At 35.9% G+C, this 23,765-nt stretch overlaps 1 protein-coding gene across 2 annotated transcripts in view; it reads left to right on the forward strand.

Moving 5' to 3' along the window:
- Window positions 1-23,765, forward strand: part of LOC137398829 (patatin-like phospholipase domain-containing protein 7) — a 71,285-nt gene continuing 47,520 nt past the window's right edge. For both annotated transcript variants that reach the window (XM_068085004.1, XM_068085003.1), the window contains exons 1-6: window positions 1-204; window positions 4,510-4,591; window positions 9,313-9,401; window positions 11,653-11,849; window positions 15,569-15,668; window positions 18,017-18,167. In XM_068085004.1, coding sequence (XP_067941105.1) covers window positions 100-204; window positions 4,510-4,591; window positions 9,313-9,401; window positions 11,653-11,849; window positions 15,569-15,668; window positions 18,017-18,167 — 724 coding nt within the window. In that variant the 5' untranslated portion in view covers window positions 1-99. The remainder of the gene's footprint in view (window positions 205-4,509; window positions 4,592-9,312; window positions 9,402-11,652; window positions 11,850-15,568; window positions 15,669-18,016; window positions 18,168-23,765) is intronic.

Consider the following 23,765-nt stretch of genomic DNA (forward strand, 5'->3'; position numbering starts at 1 on the left):
GCTCATTAGTAATTAGACAGATGCGGCCATTAAAGTCACCAAGTGGCTGCACCTATTTTTCAGACAAGTGTAAATTATTTTCTTATAATAATTAATACAATGTCGTCAAACTCTCATCTTCGAGAAGACCTTGATTCGCCAAATATATTATCGACACTATGGGAGGACATAACATTTAGTTGCCACAGAATATATCAGTCAGAGGCAAGTAATGACAAACTGCAACCGTTGATCACTTCGGTCTTTGCTATCTATGTGCAAATATTTTTTTAAAATTTCTAGATTCTTTATTAAATTTCCAAGTTACCGCAAAATTGTACCACTTTATAACATGGGATGGGTTCCTGATTTGTCGGCTTGCTCAGAAATCGATCAATCACAGCCGAAAGTAACTAAAAACGATGTCCTTATCTTTGATGGCTACTGTTTTGTAAGATTAGCATTGTTATTGCAAATTTTAACTGCAAAAAAATTAGGCTCCATAGGATTAGTGCATATTCTTAGTGACCAGCTCTTAGGTTACACAATAGGTGACTCGTGCTTAATTGTCGGCATCCCATTGTATAGCTAGTTGTACTTGCTAAAAATAAGTAAATATACTGGCATTAACCAGTGTATGTAACATTTATTTTCACATGTGGCCTTCCTCTGGTAGACTTAGCCAAAGGTTTGCTAGACAGCGTTAAAAAACCTTTGTTTTCTCCTGCACTTCTACACTAACCCTGTACTATTTCCTATGACATCTGTAACTTGAATGACTCTCCACAATTACTGTAGCTTCTAATATCAATTTTGCCTATGCTTCAACATGTCTTTTTTATCTTTGAGACCTAGATGGCTCAATTAATGCAAAATTGGCTTATACTGTAAACCTATATTTAAATGCCATGGCACTGTATTTTTCAACCCTTCCCCTATAATGGCATTTTACTACAGGTGGCGGTCATATAGAGGGTGGCGCTGTATTTTTCAACTCGCTGTCAGACACTTGGAAAATAAATTTAACCCTTTTACGGGTGAACCAATGTTAATGTCGTCTACGTTTTGCACTGTCTACGTTTTGCACTCTCCATCACGCGGAGCAACATCATTGCTGCTGGTTTCAACAATTTTGCTCAACCATTTTTCATATACCTCTAAGTATCAGAGCGAGTTAGACAAGTCATTACCTTGAGTAAAACATGTTAACCGGATACAATTATTAATTATTTTGATGGAGTCGGTTTTAAAGAAAAAACTGTGAAGCTTTGGAGTTAGAAAATAGACTTCGATGCGTGATTAAAATGACGGCTATCATGTCGTAGAGTGTTCATAAAAATATTCTCATAATTCATCAAAATACTTTAAAATCTTCAGGTAAGATTGTAAACCACATTGTGTATGAATCCTACGACAATTGATCGGATTTAGAACTTAGTAACTTCGAATCAAAGTGTAGTTCTGATAATTGTAACGATTGGTCTTCTCAGGTATACTGTCAGTAACCCATGGCAACCACTACAGCAACAACGGAAGAATTAATTGTTTTAGATGTAACCGAGTCATTATTAGTACTATTTTGTGGACACTTCTGCGGATCACTTTGTATTGTGAGTTCGTAAAGATATCAAAGTGGTGGCCAATTGAAGGGCGGGGGATGTATTTATCAAACCTTGTCTTATAGTAGTGGTATTCTATTAGAGGTGGCATTCAAATAGAGCTGGCGTTCAAGTAGACATAAGGTAGTTGGTTACATACTTTAACCGTTTCACGGGTTGTTTTTAACCGTTGTTACCGGTCTAGCCTGTCTACTTTTAATTACTGTTTGGTTTGTCTCAATAAGCTGCCTCTCTGATTTGTCATCAACTCCTCTAGTTGATCAATTCTGAACTACTGCAAACGTTGCTATTGTTGCCATCCCTGTTTCCTTCACTGCCCCTATCACCTTTTTCTCCCATCATATAACCAGAAAGTTGAGTCAATGTTCACTCCACAACTATGACTGCACTTACTAAGAGATGCACGGATGTAATAAACGTTCTGGAGATAAGTACTGTGCGGTCACTCGTGGCTGTACAGAGGATGCTGTCACGTAGCTGGGTGTTTGCGTAGACCCAGGCATATTCATACGAAGTCATTTCTAGGATAATACAGGTTTGGTTTTTCCAATCCTCATTTGAATCTTCTCCAACAGTTCAATAGCTGGCCTAAATGCATCAGAATTAACAGACTATGTAACTACTGCCGTGTGTTTAGCTGCCAACTTGAGCATGCTCTGTATAAATCTGTTTCATGCAAACTCAACTGTGAAGTTCATCAAATGACAGTAAATATTTTTAAAACCATCCCTCCCTTCACTTTTATTCCTCTCTAGTTTTTTTCACCACTAAAAAGTTTGGCATAAATTGTGCCGAATTTTTCCAGTATTGGCACTGCCTTGACTTTCTTTTTACAACTACCGCTAGCTTCATATAACTCTTTCCACTAGCGCAGTGCTTATGGGTCTAACCCTTCTTTTGATTTCGGCTGCATTTTCTTCTTTTCTGTTATTGAAGTCCTCACTCTTACATTTTCTTATTGTGGTTACAACCACTACCAGCTTCAACACATCAATGACAAGAATATATCTTGCAGTCTTTCTGTCAATGGTCCTGACATTAATTTGCATTGGTAAAACAGTAACTGGCCGCATCTGGCTTTGCAGACGGTGCACCACAACCTACACCCTTATCATTTACTATAGGCTGTTTGCTTTACCAATTCTCTGCCACTTATTTGTTGACCACATATTTCTCAACTCCTCTCAGCTCCTGTTCTGCTGTCCTTCTCTGTCACATGATTGTTTCTACTTTTTGCACTGTTTGCTGTTTCTGCCTTTCTGTTTTTCATAACTTTACCCAAACAACCATTCTGGCAACTCCTCGATTTATCTGTCATATATGCTGTATGTAGTTCAACAATATACAAAACTTTATAACCTAACATCAATGGGTTTTAGCAAAAATGGTGGATTTGGCTCAAGGCTCTATTTCAGCTCCATGTTAAACCACCGGAGGCTTCTTTAGTTGCAATTCTAACCTTCCAATTGGTTTTTTAGTTACTCCGAAACTTAGGTCCTAGTATCAAGTGTGAGGTCGGCAGCCTTTTTAGTTCACTATTTTTGGACCTCATTATTGTTTTTCACCATGTTTGTTTCTAGCGCTGAAATGGTTAACATCTATGCTAATTATATTATCTGTACTATCCTTTCTCCTTCGGTCTTTGGAAAGTGCGTTGCTCCCATTGTCATAGCAAATATACATCTTGCTACTTCAGCTCCTCCATCTTTCCTAGGGCTGGTTCACACACTATAAAGCCGTATTTCATCGTTGTTTTTTCGTCATTCATAGTCGAATGGTGTGCACCGTAAATTGATAGCATCAACGAAACAACGCGGATACGCGGGAAAGTTTGCAACTGTCACACTTCCTCAATAGTTTGCCGAGCATCAACGATAGCCTGTACAATGTGCACCATTTCAGCGATGGTAATTTGCTGTCGTGGTTAGCGTGATCTATTTATTTTCATTTATGATAGATGCTGTGGTACTAGTATTTGATTCAAGCATGCGGCAACAAAGAGGTTCCTTCGAGAAAAATTAGAACGAAAAATTTAAAAGAAAAACTAAAACACTACATCACAGAGTATTTGCATCAACAAATACTTCATTGTGTAGTATTCTACCTACGTCACGTTGTATTCTATTCTACTAAATGTTCACACTGTCACAAACCAATCCGTTTTTGCTGATGCAAATACGGATTGGTTTGTGATAGTGTGAACATTGTTATCACCCATGATCACCAAATTATTGTGGCATCAATGCCGAGATATGGCGATATAGTATGAACCAGCCTCCAGTGATTTCTACAAGTTTACTTCATCAGGGCTGCCTCACTTCTGCCTTTTCAAACTGTTATCGTATCAATGAATTTTTTTTATTTCAATGTTTGTTCAGCCTTTTACCTATTCATTATGTGCACGCGCGTTTCAATAAACTTGTCATTAACCCTTGTTTGATTACTATATTTTTCATAACTGCGTAACGTTGCGTCTGCTAATTTGCTTATTTGTACTACTTTGATGGCTAAACTTTTAAATCTATCTCTCCAGTCTTGCGAAAAATGACCTGATTTTCTGTAATGGAAAGAGGTGGCCAAAGAAAATTCCTCAAGTCATGACCATTACGTTCGCAATTGTAGCATGCTTGTAAAATTACAAAATGAATAAGTGGGCACTCATTCTCCCATATAAACATTTGTTTTTGGGAGTACTTACTGTTTTAAGACTGTAAGACCACAATGAGACAACACTGAAGGCTAACTCAATAAAAGATAATATAGTGAAATGGTGAAGTTATCAGTTTCTCCTACATAGTGCTTTGCTATGGGGAGTTTATACAGCCTATTTTAATAATATGCAAATAATATTTCTTGTAAGAAACTCAGCTTTGCCTTTTTGATAAAATAATTTTGACATTACCTTTTGTAGAATTTTTCCACATATGCCTTAGCTGGAACATTCACAGTCTGTGCCGCGTATTTCATTGTCTACTTCCTGTTCCGACCTAAAGGTAAGTAGCCGTCTTGCATTTTTAAACCAGTTTAAAATCGTTGAGTATTTCGTAGAGTTTATATGCCAGATGAAGTCATGAATGAGAAAAAATATTTGAAGAATCGACAAAGCTTTCAAACAATCATGACATATTTTAGCTCAAGTGCATTTTCCATACACTAACAAAAAACCCAATTTCGAAAGTTGTATAAAAGCTGCCATAAAATTGTATTGATGTGAAACATTAGCTGAGAGCTTATCAATTTAGGTCGCTTCTGGATTCCATACATGTAGGTGCTACACATATGGGGTACACTTAGGTGGCACACATTTGGAGTACATATATGTGGTGCCCATATTGGGTACCCATATTGGATACACTTAGGTGGTAGATATTTGGGTTATACATTTAGGGTACACATCTCGTACACATTTGGGGCTCACATATGGAATACACATGTGGGGTACACATATGGGAGTACACATTTGGAGTACACATTTCAATCGCATACCCTCACAATTGTGGAAGAATTACATCCCATTTTCTTTTTTTGTTTGAGGTACACGAGGCTGTGATATATCTGAATCAGCTAGGCTTCATTGACAAGAAAATTTCTGTCTCTGTATCACTGAAACTTCTTTATAAATAGTTAAGATTTGCTTGTTATATGATATACTCATTTGAAGACTGCCAAAGTGTTTTCTCTAATTGATAGAGCAATACAGTGTTGTCTGCATCTCTTTAAAAGCAAAAGTAATCTCCAAGTTTACAGTTGTGCGAAGCCATTAATGATTGTCATGTACCCTTATTTAACCATCAAATTTGTAGATAGTTTATTATTCTCGCACTTCTTGGGTACTCTTTGTGACTCCAAAAGCACCATGGGAGAATTAGGAATCAGTCGCAATGGAGTGTTGCTCTTCCTGTAGCTAAGATATGAAGCTAACAGGCCTCAGTATGATAAGGCTACACCCTTGTCACCAATTTCTTGCAAAATGCATTTTTTTGACAAATCACTGGCCTTTGACAGTTATAATAGTCATGTCAGCCGTTGTTGCTGATGTAAGTAGTGCTACTGCATCAACTTGTAAGATGAGTCAAAACAACATCAGCTAGATTGCTATCAATATGGCAATAGCCAGGTTATCTAGAGGCTGGTTCACACTATATCGCCGTGTGTCGGCATTTTCTTTTTAGCGTTTATTGTCGATTATGTGAACCGTAAACCGGTGGCATCGACGAAGCAATGCGGATACACAGTGAGAGTTTGCAGTTGTCAAACTTTCTCCATATTTCACCAAGAATCGACAGCCGCCTGTACTATGTGAACCATTTTGACGATAGCAATTTGCTGTCGGGGATAGCGTAGCTTATTTATGTTTATGATGGTCACTGCGAGACTAGTATTTGATTCATGTACTCGAAAACAGAGGTTTCTTCGCGAAAAATTAGAAAGAAAAATGATAACACTACGTCACGGAGTATTTACTGATCCAAATGCGGATGGGTTTGTGATATTCTAAACGTTGTTATCATCGGCGATCACCGAATTATTGTGGCATCAACGCCGAGATATGGCGATATAGTGTAAGACAGGCTTTAGGGTGCTCTTTTAACTCCATGTGACAGACACGAATATTACTCTGTTGAGGACCCGTGAAGGAATTCAATAGAATATTCTCTACTTGCACTGAACGCAGGTGTTTGGCTTTAGTAAAACGCGTGATGCGTGAACGCAAAATGCGTGAATTGTGTGATGAATTGCGTGATGCTGTGTGATGGCTAAAATCATGCCAGATCGTCATAAAATTGCTCCCAATGGCTTACCAGATGTATTTTAAGTAGTATCTCGACAAACCAGTGATTTTCTTTCCAAGTTTAAATTATTTTCAAGCTAATACAGGTGGAAGTTTTTTTAAGCATGTGTGAATATGACTCTTGGCAATTTCTAATTGGTTTGGAGTTTGGCCGAGGCATAGCAGCCCAAAATCGAATTATAGATACAAATTTTTTGCTTCAGATAGCTTAGGAAGAATAGGCTGCAACTAAATGCACTAAAAATGTGACTCGCGGGACAAACTACTCTTTGCGTGCCTGAATAGTAAGGAAAAATTGCATTTGTTAGGAAAAAACACCTGGGCTAAAAATCTACTCTTGTATTCATTATAAATGAAAAGCAAAATTTATTTCAGAATGGATGGTAAAGTTTGAGAGAAGATGACCTATAATTGTCAAGCGCATCACACACGATACCATAAAAATCTACTTGCATGCCCCATATCATCAAGAGAGAGGATGTCGTTATAAAAATTTTCATGTTCCTGTATGTCTGAACATGTTTACTTACTAATTGACAGAAAATTATAATCACAAAAGGTATACAAAAATTGCCTATGCGCGTGACACTATGCCTGGCCTTGCCCATTTATATAGCTCTTAGACTACAGCTTTCAATGCTGCATAGACATGCATATGATAATCTACTGTCTAATGAACAGTAGATCTATTGTTCTAATGTCTATATCCTCTACTGTCAATGAAACTCACCTGACTTGGTTCTTGCATCCCTGCTGTACCTTAACCAAGGCCAACACGGCCACAAATCTCTTAGAATTCTGGCGAATACGTAATTGGAATTCGAATGTTTCATGCGTGCCCCCTTTATGTACGTGAGTAAAATTCAAAAGCGCCTTTTAACACTGGTGTAAAGGTTGACTGACTGGATTTTAAAATTCACAGCATTTGCACTTATGTTTATGCAAGTATAATCATAATATTTCGTTTTTGCTATGGTTTTGATGTTATAAGATCAAAAATCTCGTTTTGAAGACGAAAATACTTGTAATGTTAACTCCAAGCTGTGACTTTTTTGCTAAAACAGTCACATAATATCTGATGTCAACGCCGACAATTCGCCAATGCATGAATGTGACACAAAAACGCTAGTTGGCTGTCATTATAATACATTTCCCTGTCTTTTGGTTGCCCTACATTACAAATATTTCTAATGCAACGTCGAAGTAGGTTTCACAAGTACCAAAAAAGTACTTAAATGTCCCGTATTAACTTTTGAGCAGTGGCTATAGAATTACATCAATTGGCTTATGTGGCAAGTAGGCAATTCAAAACATTGTCTATGAAAATTAGCTATTCTCGAAAGTCATCTTTCGAGAATTATTTGTACAAAACGTATTACTGCATGCTTTACTTGTATGGATAAGGATTTTGATTGGACGATGTTTAGATAATCTAGTTGAAAAAGGAGCAATTTTAAAATAATTATGTAGTGTTGCAGCTTTTTCCAGCCAATATTTTATTTACACGACATCAAAATGTTATTACAACCTGGTATTCAGTCCGAATTACTCAAAAACCCAAAAATATCTTTCAAGTGCCAATCTAATTTTATCTGCTACTGTTAATGCAATAAAAATTTTGCTGTCAGATAACCATAAATACAGAATCTGTTAGCACATTACGCAATAAGTCATGCCACTTCTTCGTGACCTTCCAGCCCACTGCTCGGTATTAGTGCCTTGCTGGCTGCCACTACACTTTTCTTAGACTTAGACTTTTCTTACGTAAAAGATCTTTTCTAACCCCTTCGAATTTATGTTAAAGGAGCTCATAGTACTACTAGCACTTGACATTGTAACAAAGCCAGACATCCTTGTTGTTCTCTACTAGTGCCATTGATGCTGCTCCATCAACATCACCTGTCAGCTTTAAACTCTTCTTCCTTTTCAATTTTTTTAACTACTGTAATTCCTCATGTCTAAGCCTTACCTGTAAACCTACTTGCAGAATTTTGTTTGAAAGTTTGGGGTGCTATTTAAAAAGGCAGTCTAAAAATTATATTTGTACACCTCTCACTGCATTCTGGGCTAAAGTACCTTTTAGACTGCGAAAATGCTAAAAATGATTTATTCAACAATAAGATTATAAGATGTTAGGTAATACGCAGTACTTGTACGCTCATTTAATGAGGTCATTATGCGTTGTCACTGTCATGTGACATCCGCAGCACTAGATTCCATTCGTCAGGTTAGTTTTCATTGATGCCAAAAAGTTTCCAAAGCTTCGTTTACACTTCAACTTTCGGTTTAAACATGCCTTATGGCGTCATATGTTTCCCTTATCGATGATATGGGTTAAAATGTGATCGCTGATTTGGTTTTTGCTTACTTATCAATGTTGAGCATTGTTGTTCACACCAGAATAATTGTGTACATACTTATACTCTGTGCTTTATCGGCACACCTGACGATCTCTCATGGCCAGCAAGACTGTCAGGGTACTAGTTATAATAATTCAAAACTAAAAATATATGCGAGAGAGCAGTCGGTGTCTAGAGCATCGGGTCGTGTGGACAGCAGGTCAAGGTTCAATTGAAAAAGAAAGGTTTCCTTGATGGTGACTTGAAAAGCACCTGATCTTAAATTGTTCTCTCTGCCCAAACTGCGTGTAAATTAATCTGCAGTCTGACTCATTGGTATTAGAGGACAGCAGTGATGGTCAGAGTGCAATTAGTTTAAAACTAATAATTCTTGTAACTCATTCTCACAAATCACTGAATCATTCCATGCTGCCTCTGTATCTATTTTAGGCTTACAAATCATCTGGTGGTGATAGCCTGAGTTCTTCTAACTTGTGCGAATAATAAAAAGATAAAGATAAGGGCATAATAAGAGTAGTAATTAGTAGCCTCTGTTACAGCGGTTGTATCTATCTGTTTATAGTGTTGGTTGTTGCCCAAAGACAATCATCGAGGCCAAGGTTTAGGAAAAGAGATAAAGTTCAGTACTATGCTCGGAAAATCTTCAGGAAGGTTGGTGTAGTCTAGTTTTCTGAGAGCATAACTCCAACTCATATTGGCCAACCATGTTCAAGACTGATGATTTATATGAATTATTCTTGCTTGGTGACTCAACATGTGTTACTGGAGAGTGCTACAATGTATGAAATATTAGCTATATTGTAAAACAATTGCTCGATGGTGATGAAACATGAAAGGACAACTCTTAACTCAAAATTGTTCGCCGTTGCTCAACTTTTGCTGGTTTTCTTTGCAGTTTTCAGTAGACGTAAGCATTTGTCATTGTATTAGTGTGCGCTCTAATAGTGATTTCATCACACTAGTGTTTTAGCTATTTACACTAATTCATTTAGGAGTTGTCTCACTCTTGTCCAGAGAGAGACAACTCAATCTTTTGATCATATAACTCTTTTGTGTGTACCTGCGTGGTTTATTAGTTTAATCAGTAGTGTTTCACAATCAAATGTGAAAGGTGAGTTCTTTATTCTACAATTCTTATTAGTTTGGTAGTTTCATCGCTGCTGGTGTCAGCAACTTCTTTACTGACTGGCTGGTTGTCCTATTAGTGAGTCTCCAATGGATGATATCTTGTAAATATGCAATGTGTAATTAAAGAAAATTGCTGGCTGAAGTATTAATATTCATGTCTTATGGAGTGTTTAATATTAACCCTTTGAACCCTGGCCATTTTTGTCAATGCGTGTCAGTAACCCTGGGCAATCTGTCCGAGGATCCAAAGTTTTTAAACTTTCATTAAATATATCTAAACGTGCTCATAATACCATTATATTTGGTAAAACATTAGTAAAAGAGGTTGTGCAATCTATAGTAAATGTCATCAAACAGGAAAAAACAGTACTTCACTATTATTCGGGCAAAAACTATAAAAGTTCGTTCGATTTTACAAAACTCATAAAAAACATTTACAGTAGCAGCATATCTGTTTAGCACTTGTTCATCGTCATTTTTTCACACAAAATAAATTGGAAAATTATAGTTAATATCATAAAATTCTTTATTTGCATCACAATCATTTATAACCTACCAACAAACAAGTCGTATCGATTTTTTCCCGCAATCGTTCTAATAAAATTTGTTATTAAAACAAAGAAAGTAGGTAAAGATATTTGAAAACTGTTACAAATGGAAGGGAAATTTCTGGTCTAAAATTCTGGTCAAGAATTAATTTGATTGGTTTACGCTGTTACTTAGAAACAGCTTTTGTAAACAAAGCCATGTGAAGGCCGGAAAACCGGCCGTCAGGATTCAAAGGGTTAAGAAATCAATAAAATGGGATAACTCCACCTAGTAGTATATATATACTTTCATAGTTAGTTCATCATCGGTTTCCAAGTGTCTCACATCTTAAACAGTTTGGAATTTGAGCAGAAATTTCTAGGTTGTTTGCTTCGGATGCTGAATAAAGCACCCTTTCATTTGGACAATCCGTGGAAACCCGACTACTCGGCTTTGGTACCAACTGACGCTCTCTTTCAATCTGTTCAGTATTCAAGAAATGCGTGTTTAGGGTATAAGTTTTCCAAAAAGTTTCCCGAAGGAATGGTCGGAAAAGGAATTGAATTAGTTTCTTTTCATGTATGAGTTATTTATCTGATTGTAGATTATTATTTTAAAAACAATGGTTTATAGACACCCAGTGATTAGCGATGCCCGAAGATCCTATATTTGTTTGTACAGCTTTGGATGAAAATTAGAGTTTTGAAAATTAACTTGAAAATATATTTAATATTGGCAGTAAAGCCCCAAATTGCTTGTGCAGTATTTGGGCCTACATGACCCATCAGTTGCATGTCATTTAACCTATTATTTTTTGTCTGAAGTTTTGTAATGAAAAGTTGGAAGGTGATTCAATTGTTCTGTTAATGATATGGATCTAGTTTGGTTCAGGTAGCTGATATGATAGGTATATTTTACCTGCAGACCTTGTACTTAGTTCGGTGTTTGCACTCTTTTAGTAGTTTACATTATATACATGTACATGTAGTTTTTGGAGACTTACCTGCTGGATTAGATCTAGACTAGTTTTCTGGTCTTCTTGGCCTGTGCAACTTTTACCATTTGTTTGTGTTCTTTAACTTTTTTTACATCATTCTGAAAAGAATTATGTTATTATGAAATGGACAAGTTTTACAAAGGTCACTCGACCATCCACTGTCATGTCAGGTTTCTTTGTAACCGTGTGTGCTTTATTACAATACGCACTTGCTAGATTAGATTTATCTGCCCTTGTCTCAATCTTTAGTCCAAGCAAGTTGTCAACCAAGCTCGCCGTCCTCCACAAACCAGGCAGGAATTTCTCAAACTAGCTAAAGGTCTGCTACGAATAAGACAACGATCAAGGCAGCTAGTACACAAGGACCTGCCCCGAGCACTTGTTGTGCCCGACCTTGGTCCCAATGAAGATCTCAGGCTACCTACAGAATTCATATATCTTCTCAGGCAAGTGCTTTTCGAAATTTTTCCAATGTTAAAATATTACTGTTTGCAAACTCCCCCGATGTCATAAAATAATAGCCTTATAGTCAGACCTCTAGAAACAGAGTTGATGTGACTACGTAGCAAAACATAACAATAATGGTTACCCACTACCAGTAAACCGTAACTGTCATGTACAACTTTGTATTTACTAGGTAAATCAGACACGCTGATTCCGATTTTGTACTCAAAATAAAGATTGGTCCACTAACCTTCAAAGTCATGAAAGCTTTTTTAAAGTGTTTGAATATCCGTCTCGAAGACAATCACAATCGGCAAATCAAGCTCCGCCCATAAATATGTGATGTAGCCTAGCTTTTTAGGAACGGAAGTTAGGGATGTTTAGTTCGATTTAGAATAATAGAGATAGGTGTCCTAAAACCCATTATTATCTAAATTCAGCCTGTAAAATAATCTCAGTTTTTTATAAAAGGTAGATAAACTATTTAAAACTGCTTGTAGCTCGTTACATGATGTTTAATAGGCTGAATGCCAAGAAAAATGAGCTCAAAAATGCGCGATTTCATCACAAGCGAGCGTTGTTATCGCGATTTTTTGAGCTCCTTTTTAAATATGCAATGTTAAATAACTCATCTACCTTTCAGAAAAGACTGAGATTATTTTGAAGGCTGAATTTAGATAATAATGGATTTTGAGACATCCATCTCTATCATTCTAAATCGAACTAAACATCCCTAACTTCGTTCCTGAAAAGCTAGGTTACGTCACATATTAATGGGCGGAGCTTGTTATGCCGATTGTGTTGTTTTCGAGACGGATATTAAAACACTGTAAAAAAGCCTTCATTACTTTGAAAGTTAGTGGACCAATCTTTGTTTTGAGTACAAAATCGGAATCAGTGTGTCTGATTTACCTAGAAACTACGATGAAAGTTGTACGCGGCAGCTATGGTTTAAGTCTTTGACTACCAATTATGGGATTAGGGAGATAATTAAATATTTTGTAAGACCAAATATTTGACATTGGCGCATATAAGTTGTCATAATATTTGACAAAATTAACTAGCATAAAATTGTACAGCATCTGATGCCGTAAAAAGGCTAGAAACGTGTTGCAGAATGAGTTTGGACACTTTTTTGTCCTCTTCATACCATCATGGTTGACAAGTTGAGCATGTTCTGAGCGAGACCAGTTACCACTATTACTTACGGCATTATTATTATTATTAAAAATAAATACTCACTGTTGCTACTACTTTTGCCATATAGAGAAGCATCAAAAGTCTATTGATCTACAATTTGTGAAAACTATGTAGCTGTAATGCGTCTGATCATCTGATCGTGATGAAGAAATAGCTATAAAAATGTGTTTTTGCATAATAAAATTAAGGTCAGCTTGAGATGCAAACATGTTTTTTTATTGGCTCAACGCAAATAGATGATTGTTTCTTTTCTATTAAGTGGAGACACGATAGGCTAATTATACAACTACTCACCAATCAGAAACGCTTTGTACTAAGCCTGCAAAAGACACTCCATTTCCGCAACATTTCACTTTGATGAGTATGTACAGTGTGTTACGATTTATAGGGTTGGCTTATAAATTCCCTGATTGCAGGGTTGGTTTTTTAGGGTTGACTTATATGTGAGATAAGCATATATGCTGGGATATACAGTAATGTGACTATCTGCTTTATGGGAACTCTTATTTAGAGCAAATTTTCCTGTGAGATTACTGTGTAATTCACTCAGGGTGTCTAGTTTTACATCATCTCAGAGGCAAATAAATGAAAGTGTAGGTCCGTAGGTGCAGGTAGGGATAGAGGAGACACACAGCGTAACTCACTGTTACTTGTACTAGGGGAGTTTTAACTACATGTAACTTACTTATTTAAGAGTTGTTTGTTCTTCACTTTATTTCTTTCTAGGTTCATGTTTAGCTTCTGCTTTAAAACAGAACTGCAAATTTGGAAAGTTTTACAGGCTGTTTTGTGTCAAATTCTTGAAAAAACTCTGCACGAACCCCTCATGTTTATTTACGAATCAAGTTCCTGGTGAATACACATGTTATGATTGGTTAAAGGTTAAACAAGGTTAAAGGTTAAACAAGGTTAAAGGTTAAACAAGGTTAAAGGTCAAATAAGGTTAAAGGTTAAACAAGGTTAAAGGTCAAATAAGGCCAAAGGTTAAATAAGATTAAATAAGTTTGAAGATTAAATAAAGTTAAAGGTTAATAGTTTACTATTGAATGATGCTTCAAATAATTCCGACAGTCCCAACTAAAATTTTATTAAAAATCTTAAATATTATTTTAGTGTAAGCATTTGCTAATTAACAGTTTTTTTATAGAATATTTTCTTTTCTTATTGGCATTAAATTTCTTGTCTACTCATCTACCAATGAGTATCTAATATATACACAGTACACTCTCAAGATACGATTTTGATCCGTTCTAGAGTTGGCATCGAATGGTGAAAAAATCGATTGTAGGAGTATACAAACCATATAATAAAAACATTCCCTGGTAAAAGTTGTCAAAATTTTATATACGTGTTGGAAATATTAAAAACTAGTAACAAAATAGTATGTTAACCTTAGTAACTATAGTTACCTACAGTAACTTACATTTAGTGGATTTATTGGTTATGATCTGCTATAAAATGTAACGTTACAATGTGCTATGAGTAGTACTACATACCGTAGAAAGTTCTTACCTCCAAGACAGGTGCACATATAACAAAAACTTTAAATTCGCTTCAAATCAGTTCATCTTACTAAACACACACACACTTGAAGCTAAGTTTTAGAATGTATTTTTAACTATTATTGAATTTCAACATTTTATAACTTGTCAGTTTCTGTCTTCGTTTTCGATATAACTTTTTGTTGACACGTTTAAAACATTTTTCAACATAATTCAGCAAGAAAACCCAAATGATGCTAATTTCGTAATGAAGCGAATCTTTGTTAGCAGGTTAAGAGAAGTTGTCTGTCCACTGACATTCTGTGGGGAGGGAATCGCAACTCCAACTTTGCTGATGGTTTTGAAGAGAAAATTTTTATCGGTTTACGTATAAAGATTGTTGAACTGAGAAAAATAGGTCATCATGTCCCTTTCAGGCATTGTGAAAATATTTTTGACGAACAGCATTTCGGTGTTTGTGTTATTTTGACTTAAGTAATAAACACACCGACTGTCTAATTTGAACACAGACAAAAATTTTGTTGAATTCGTATGGTGAAATAAGATTTGTATGGTGAGATGAAATCATCATGTTTCACTTTGTAAGGTGAAAAAATCGAATATCAGGGTAATCGTATCGTGAGGGTATACTGTATATTGTTCTATAACAGTCTGCAAATTATCTAATCAAAATTGTTGAAACGCCTTGCACCCTAGAGGAAAAGCGTCAGTCCTATTATCTGTTTTATTTTCTTGCTATTTGCTTTCAAATAGAAAACAAATGTAAACCAGTGGTGATGAAATAAAAGTGAAAATTGGATTCGCTAATAACATATTATCCAATCAGACTCAAGGTTCTCTTGTCCTTCACTAGTGAGCCTTACTAAAATTTTGTTAGTGTGAAGTATTTCAATCCACCTGACGTTGTTATTGTAATTCACTGACATTGTAAAGATTGCTTCGACCGCCATATGGCCAGCTCTGGGCTTGTACATGGGAGATAACAATCTCTATTTCTGACAAAATCTTTCTGATTACAGAAATGTTCAAGTGTTTGGACACTTGGACCAGAAGGTCTTCCTGGAGATTAACAGAACCATGCAGGTGGTCAACTACAGAGCCAACCAGTCCGTTTTTCAGGTCAAACATCTTGTATATCATCTAGCCATTTTCAGGGAATCTGTTCAGACTTTTCCGTTGTAGCGGTAACGTTGTGTTGAGATTGATAATACACAATCAGGATGGCGACGCAATGTCTGCCGCAATGGTTATTGCTGTTTGCTCTACTTATTAACCTGCAAGAGTAATAATGTAACACCTGCACTGTAACCTGATTGGTTGTTTGCCATTTCTTGTTTGGCTTTATACCTCTTTGTACTGCCAAAAGGTACGGCCACACATGCTGATTTTTTCATTGGTTCCGGCCGAAATTAATAAAATTGTCACAGCCGTGCATACACACCAATATCGTTGATGAAACGCTTTTAATTGGCAAAAAAAATTATTAGCGAGCGCGATTTTAGCGGCTTTCGCAGTTGGTAGAGTCCAAGACAGGTATTACGACACACAATAAAAGTACCAATGCAATTCAACATAGTATATATGATGCAACTGCCTTATAAATGGTTATTTATCGTTAAGACATATGGCTACGAATCATTTATTTTTAACAATGGCAGTTTTTTTAGCAGAAAAAGTTTTGTTGTAGAAAGAGTTGCCCTCTTTAGTGCAATCATGTCAATTGGATCGTATTTATTATGGCAAATTGTGTTAGTAGTTTCTTGCATGTCGCGTTATGTGCCTCTGACAATATAAATTGCAAAAGCTGCTAGAATCGTGCTCGCTAATAGTTTGTTTAGCCAATTATAAGCGTTTCATCGTCAATTTCGGTTTGCATGCACAGCTCTGACAATTCTGTGAACTTCGGCCGAATATTTCTGTGTTTTTCGTTCATTCCGTGATTTCAGTCAAAACCAACAGAAAAATCATTACCGTGTGGCCGTACTTTTATGCTGGTCTGTCGGTAACCGAGGTTCAAGCTGACAAGTACTGAATACAAACCTGAACAACTAACAAGCTGAGCTGCATAATCGAAGCACTTCCTGTTTATTGAAACTAAGTTACCAAATTGTTCCATGTTTTATAAATATACATGACGCAGTTTTATTCCTTGGTTAGCGATCGGAGAAGTGTGGGAGTAGCGAGTGTTCTTCAACTTGGAAATCATCATATTGCAAACTCAATCAGTTCACAACGTAAATGTTCTGTTTGAATATCTGCGTTAATAAATCCCACTTTGCCATTGCATGTGTGTCTGTCTGTGTGTCTGTCTGTGTGTCTGTCTGTGTGTCTGTCTGTGTGTCTGTCTGTGTGTCTGTCTGTGTGTCTGTCTGTGTGTCTGTCTGTGTGAAAAGCTATGCATTTCCACATTTTTGGTCGACTTCATTCAAACGCATATTTTCCATACATTCCGCCAGGTTGCTACAATATTTAGTTTTGAAACTCCATGTCTCTTTCCTGAGAAGAAGCCTGTTAAACACCCACCTGCAGACTATCTGGTTAAAAATGAAAGAAGTCCTGGGCATGAGCCAGCCTACAGCTTATCGATTAACAAAAACTGTTGGACTCCAAGCTTATTTTAATTTGATCATTTAAAAATGATCAGTTGTTTTACTAAGTTATTTCGTTTTAAACTAACTAATGGAAGTGACCAGAGTAGTGATTACATTATGCTCTGAATCTAAACTAGGTATCGTTGATAGCGGATGATTTCTTTGAATATTACTAATTCCTGGCACAGAATTCACCAAATGTAACTGAAAAAAAACTCAGTCTCAGATTTTGATGATCTTTTAATATGTTGTTGCCCATGTTGAAAAACGATTAAATCCCAAATTTTGATTTTCTAGGGTCATCGGTTCAGGTGCTATGAGGATTTGAACTTTGACCATTTGTCACCCGAGTTTGAGGGCACATCTAGCCAATTTTAGACTCATATACATTCAAGAATATACAAGTTAGAGGTCTAGATTTTTTTGTGTCCACACAATTTCCATATTTACACAAACAAACTTTCTGTATTGTCTCTATATAGAGACAATATTATATTATATTATTATATATTATTAATATTATAGAGACAATACAGAAATAAAAAATCATAGTCCTTGCTTCATATTTAACCACGTGGCTAAAAATGTATACAGCTATGGTGTATACATTTTTAAATAGAATTTACATCGTAAATTCTGTGTCTCCTTGAATACGCTTTAGAGGTATTAGGGAAATATTTCCTTCCAAGATTACAATATTTGCATTTTTCCGTGATTTCAAAATCATTCACTCAATGCTGTTTTGAAAGATGGAGTTCACTTGAATTTTAGTTTGCTAACGCGCTCACTCTGCAAAACAAAACTTAGTTGAAGTTGTTATCGTACACAAACTGTCATCATACACAAACTGTCATACGCTGCTTGTGTGTATTGCAGATAGGAGATCCTGATGACTGCATATATGTGGTTACTAGTGGTGCACTCAACGTTTACATAAAGGAAGGCAATGGAGAGGAGGTGCTGGTCAAGGAAGTACTCCCTGGAGACTCCATCTACAGTCTGCTCAGCATCCTCGATCTACTAACAGGTGGTTTAATCTACTCTGTCTATCACTCTATGAGTCCTTTCTCTGTCTATCACTCTATGAGTACTTTCTCTGTCTATCACTTCGAGTCCTTTCTCTGTCTATCACTCTATGAGTCCTTTCTCTGTCTATCACTCTATGAGTCCTTTCTCTGTCTATCGCTCTATGAGTCCTTTCTCTGTATATCACTCTGAGTCCTTTGTATGTCTATCATTCTACGAGTCCTTTGTATGTCTACCACTCTATGAGTCCTTTCTATGTCTATCACTCTATGAGTCCTTTTTCTGTATATCACTCTATGAGTCCTTTCTCTGTCTATCACTCTATGAGTCCTGTGTATGTCTATCACTCTACTAGTCCTTTGTATGTCTACCACTCTATGAGTCCATTCTATGTCTATCACTCTATGAGTCCTTTCTCTGTATATCACTCTATGAGTCCTTTCTCTGTATATCACTCGGAGTCCTTTCTCTGTCTATCACTCTATGAGTCCTTTGTATGTCTATCACTCTACGAGTCCTTTGTATGTCTACCACTCTATGAGTCCTTTCTCTGTCTATCACTCTATGAGTCCTTTGTATGTCTACCACTCTATGAGTCCTTTCTCTGTATATCACTCTATGAGTCCTTTGTATGTCTACCACTCTATGAGTCCTTTCTCTGTATATCACTCTATGAGTCCTTTGTATGTCTACCACTCTATGAGTCCTTTGTATGTCTATCACTCTACGAGTCCTTTGTATGTCTACCACTCTATGAGTCCTTTGTATGTCTATCACTCTACGAGTCTTTTGTATGTCTACCACTCTATGATTTTATAGTTTGTAAAGTATTTTGCCGCAATATGTAATATTTACCATATATTCTCGCATATAAGCTGATTCTATAACACAAATTCTTTTTACCAAACAAGGGGTCCTGCTTATGCGTACCTAGCACTGGTTGAAAGCAAATGACATGACATTATACCTTATTTTCACCAACAACGACTTAAACCTTGATTGACCCAACTTTATTAATAAATAATAAGGTAGCTTAATGCAATTATTATTAGGTTATTGCCAGATGAATGCCAGACCTTGCACGGGTAATAAAAATCAAATTATAAACATTGCATTACCTGCTACATTACCTTTCACACTACTTTTACCTGCAACTGATTATAAGCTCTTTTAATTACCAGTCCAACGTCAGCTGGTAATTATTACGTGTGACGCAACATCGTCATGCGTATTTTAACCACTAATAAATATCTTCACCATTGTTGATCCCTTGGTCAAACGCCGTAGTCTAATGAATAAGCCCAATGCCTCCAGAACTGGAGGTTCTGGGAACATATCTTCTTGGCAGCGGACTTTTCATCGCTAGATTTTCATTGCTATAACTGTTCATACGAACACTGAGATTTATATATAGAAGTTTATGTACAACATAACAGTATTGGCTACCCACTATCATTAACTCTTTTGACAACTAAATAAATTTTTTACGCAGACAATTAAATATCGACAAAGCCAAGTATTTGCTGCATGTTTATTATATTATTATTTATATATTTGGTGCATATAAGTTGTCATAACATTTGACAAATTTAGCTAGCATAAAATTGTACAGCATCTGATGCCATAAAAAGGCTCCACATGTGTTGCAGAATAAGTTTGGACACTTGTCCTCTTCATCCTACCATGATCCTACCGTGGTTGACAAGTTAAGCATGTTCCGAGTTAGACGAGTTACCACTGTATTATTATTATTATTATCATCATCATCATGTAGTTATTACTATAGCTCACTGCATTATTATTATTACTGTTAACTCATTCACACCGGACTAATTTCTAGGCGATTAACCCCAGAAACCGCTAATTTTTCAGGAAGTTGCCGTAATTCAAATTACTACTACAGGAGACAGACTTGAGATAATTTACTCATTCAAATTTCACAAGAACCAGCCAAGTCTCCTCTTTCAAATTATATTACATTCATATAGATGACTCGTATCCCTTTTATGTAGATCTGTGACTCAAAGAAGGTAGTTTCAGGAAATTTCCAATTTTGAAAAAATTGTCATTTGCTGAAACAAAGTTAGACTTGCACCATAAAAGTTGCAAAATATACAAAGTTTGACTGAAATTACTTATTTATTACATACAATACATAGTTATGAGTATTATTTATACATATGCAGTTAGTCATGAACATGAAAATCATGAAACTCTAACTTCGAACTTTTCCTCATGAGTATCCTCCTTCAAACAAAAGCATAGCAAATCTATATGCCAATATAACTCAAATAAAACGTTATGAAAATGTTTCAAATAATAAAAATATGTTCAACAACTCTGTTCTTGACTTTTCAGACTTCATAGACAGCTCTAAGAATCAATATGATCCTATCGAAACTGAATAATAACGTTAGTCTGACTGGTGCTGGCAGTTCAGACGTTCAAAGTTGATAAAAACTTTGAAACATTAAAATAATGTTTTAATTTGATTTATGCAGTCTTTCAGTGTCTTACCACTTCTCAATCTGCATATTTACTTTTGGAATTGATAAAAAGTTATTGCAATTGATAAAATTTCAAGTCGGCACGGTGATTTCCGGTTTTGGTAAATATTGAGATGGGTGTACTAATTTGGTTATAACTCTTGCCAGGGACATCATAGAGGCATAATTTAAAGTTTGTCTGATTGGCCAGACATTTTTCTTTCTAACTAATCAAAAATTATTTATTATAATTTAAAAATAACGATGCAAGGAGTTGGTAGATTTCAGACGCGAGTTAACTCGCGTTGGGTGCTTAGCAACGTTATAAATACGCGAGTTAACTCGCTCATGGATATGAATGAGTTAAAATAAATACTCATTGTCACTCTTACTATTGCTCAATAGATAATCGTCAGAAGTCCATTGATCTACATTTTGTGAAACCTTCATAGCTGTAAAGCATCTTATCATCACGAAGAAGAAATACCATACTTTTCGAACTGTAAACCCTATAAAAGCCGCATCCGCTTTATTTTCCAAAAACGATAATAAAACAATACATAGGCCGCACCTTTGTATAGGCCACAGAACTCAGGACGGTGCTTTTTAACGCGGCAGCAACTTTGCTGTTTAAAACGGAACAGTGCCTAACGGCACTTTTTCGTATTAATCGACGCTTTTTAACCTAGTGCCTAACGGAACAGTACCGTTAAGCATTGTTTCGTATTTTCTTTCACCGCTAGAGACGCACTCACCGGAGATTCTGGTTAATGCGCCTTAGCAGTGAAAGGACAAGCCACAGATTAGCCGCATCCTTATATAAGCCGCTTGGCTCAAATCATCAGAAAAAAGTCGCGGCTAATAGTCCGAAAAGTACGATAGCTGTTACAGTATGTTTTTGCAAAGTGAAAATGTTTTTTTTTCCATTGGCTCAACGCAAACATATTTTGATTTGTGATTTGTGATTTATTTTCAGCAAAATTAGTTAAGCAAAAGAAGAAAACAGGAAGAGCGATGAAGCCCATAATTTGCAATAGCATGGCTAGTCAGATGATTGTTTTCTTTCGATTAAGTGGAGACACGATAGGCTAATTATACAACTACTCACCAATCAGAAACATTTTGTACTAAACCTGCAAAAGCCACTCTATTTCCGCAACCTTTTGCTCTGGTTGATACGTACAGCGTGTTACGGATTTCTCGGGTCGGCTTAGATGCGAATTCTTATAAATTCCCTGATTGCATGGCTGTTTTTTTAGGGTTGGCTTTGTGAGGTAAGCTTATATGCGGGGATATACGGTAATATTGTTGCATTTCAATAGGAATTCAATCAAGATTTATAATATTGGGGTTGTCTGTCTTGCTGAATAAATTGTATTTACCATTTTTTATGTGTGCCGCAACAGGATTTTACCAAGTATGTTGCCTGCCAATTAAAGCATGGTGTTGATTGATAAACGGGCCCATTCATGCCTATCGACCTTTAGTATAACATGATTTCTAAATAACACTGTTTATATACTAATTTAATTTTGAATGATTTCAAAACGTTAGAACGATGTTGAAAAGACTTTTATTACAAACATTTGATGGTTACCAGATCATCAAGTCTTCAGAGGATGCATTTCTTTATTATCTGCAGCATTATGTAAATTTTATCTATGATCAATGCGTATAGATTACTCATCTACTAACCTTGTGTTCTCTTCATGACGGGACATTATTGATATCTATTGCCTGGGGATTGGCTCTATGAAATTGCTTTCATGTTTTATGTGAATCCAAGCAATGTATTTTAGCACATATGTGCACTAATGGGTGGTAATTTTCTCCATATGTAAAAATTATGTTGTCTGCAAATATTTTTGCTCTAGTCTTTTGGCTTGTTTTGTGTTTGGGCAGCTACATGTATAGCGTATTTGTTTTTCCTTTATCCTCTGGATTTCTGTCATTGTTCTTTTTAGCATAATACTCCATTCCAAATTTGTTTAAGGATGGTAACCTTTAATTTTTAGTTTCTTGTCTGTGATATTCTATATTTGCCATGCTATTTTTTTCTGTAGTAATTCCTCCTATTTCACTGGGGGGGGGGGTTACATTACAAAAGACTTAACTCTTTCGCTACTATAAGCTGATGTATCGGCTTATCAATAGGGTTTCACTTTTCTTTTCATTGCGAGACCCACACATTAGCTAGACCATCAAATTTTGTCTCCAATGAAACAACCTTGTTGCCAATCACATGCAACCAATAGAAAATCTTTTGGCTCAGCGATTCCATTTCTAATTATTTTTCAAAACAGGAAAACCAGATCGTTATCGTCATGGCAATAAGAAACACACCGCGTTTGTACAAAGCAAAGGAAGCGGCAGAAATTTTTCGAGAGTGATTCACTAAACAATTTTATACTTATCTTTTAGAGGAATTTCTTCTGAATACGATGCATTTTGCAGTAAAATGATATCTGTTTTTATTCTCGAGATATTGCTTAAATACTAGCATAAAATAATATAGGCCTATATCAGTTTTTTGAAAATCCGTTTGAATTAATTTGGTCAGAATAACGAATTTAGCGCAGTAGTAAAGGAGTTAAATTGCTTGTGAAACTTTTACACTTACTCTACAGGTGTGTGCTCTTGTACATGTAATATACTTGCATAGTACATTATATATAATACTAAATCTAATGTATTTATGTAAGAGATCAAAAAGTACATAAATTGGAATCAAAGAGGCCATCTTTTTTGATTGGCGATCTTTAGCCAATCACCATCAAGATAACAAAATGATGGAAACAGTTATTTCCAACTCTGTAGATGAATGAAGGTCAACTTTCATTCAGTAGTTGAAAAGGTGTTTCGAGCTTTTGGAATATAATATGTTAATTATATAATGTTATATATAGTATAATAAAATTTTTTAATCTTTTAGAAGATATTTTATTTTTATCGCTGTCTGCAAACAATTTGTTGGAACTTTCATATTAACATACTGCACACTCTACATTCATGCATTAATGATGAAAATGGCATTGTATTGCTGTACATATCCAAATGATGACCAGTGAAAACTCACTACACATTGAAGCTGCGATAGTTTAAGTCATGAAAAA

This window comes from Watersipora subatra, chromosome 6 (assembly GCF_963576615.1).
Source record: "Watersipora subatra chromosome 6, tzWatSuba1.1, whole genome shotgun sequence".
Taxonomy (NCBI): domain Eukaryota; kingdom Metazoa; phylum Bryozoa; class Gymnolaemata; order Cheilostomatida; family Watersiporidae; genus Watersipora; species Watersipora subatra.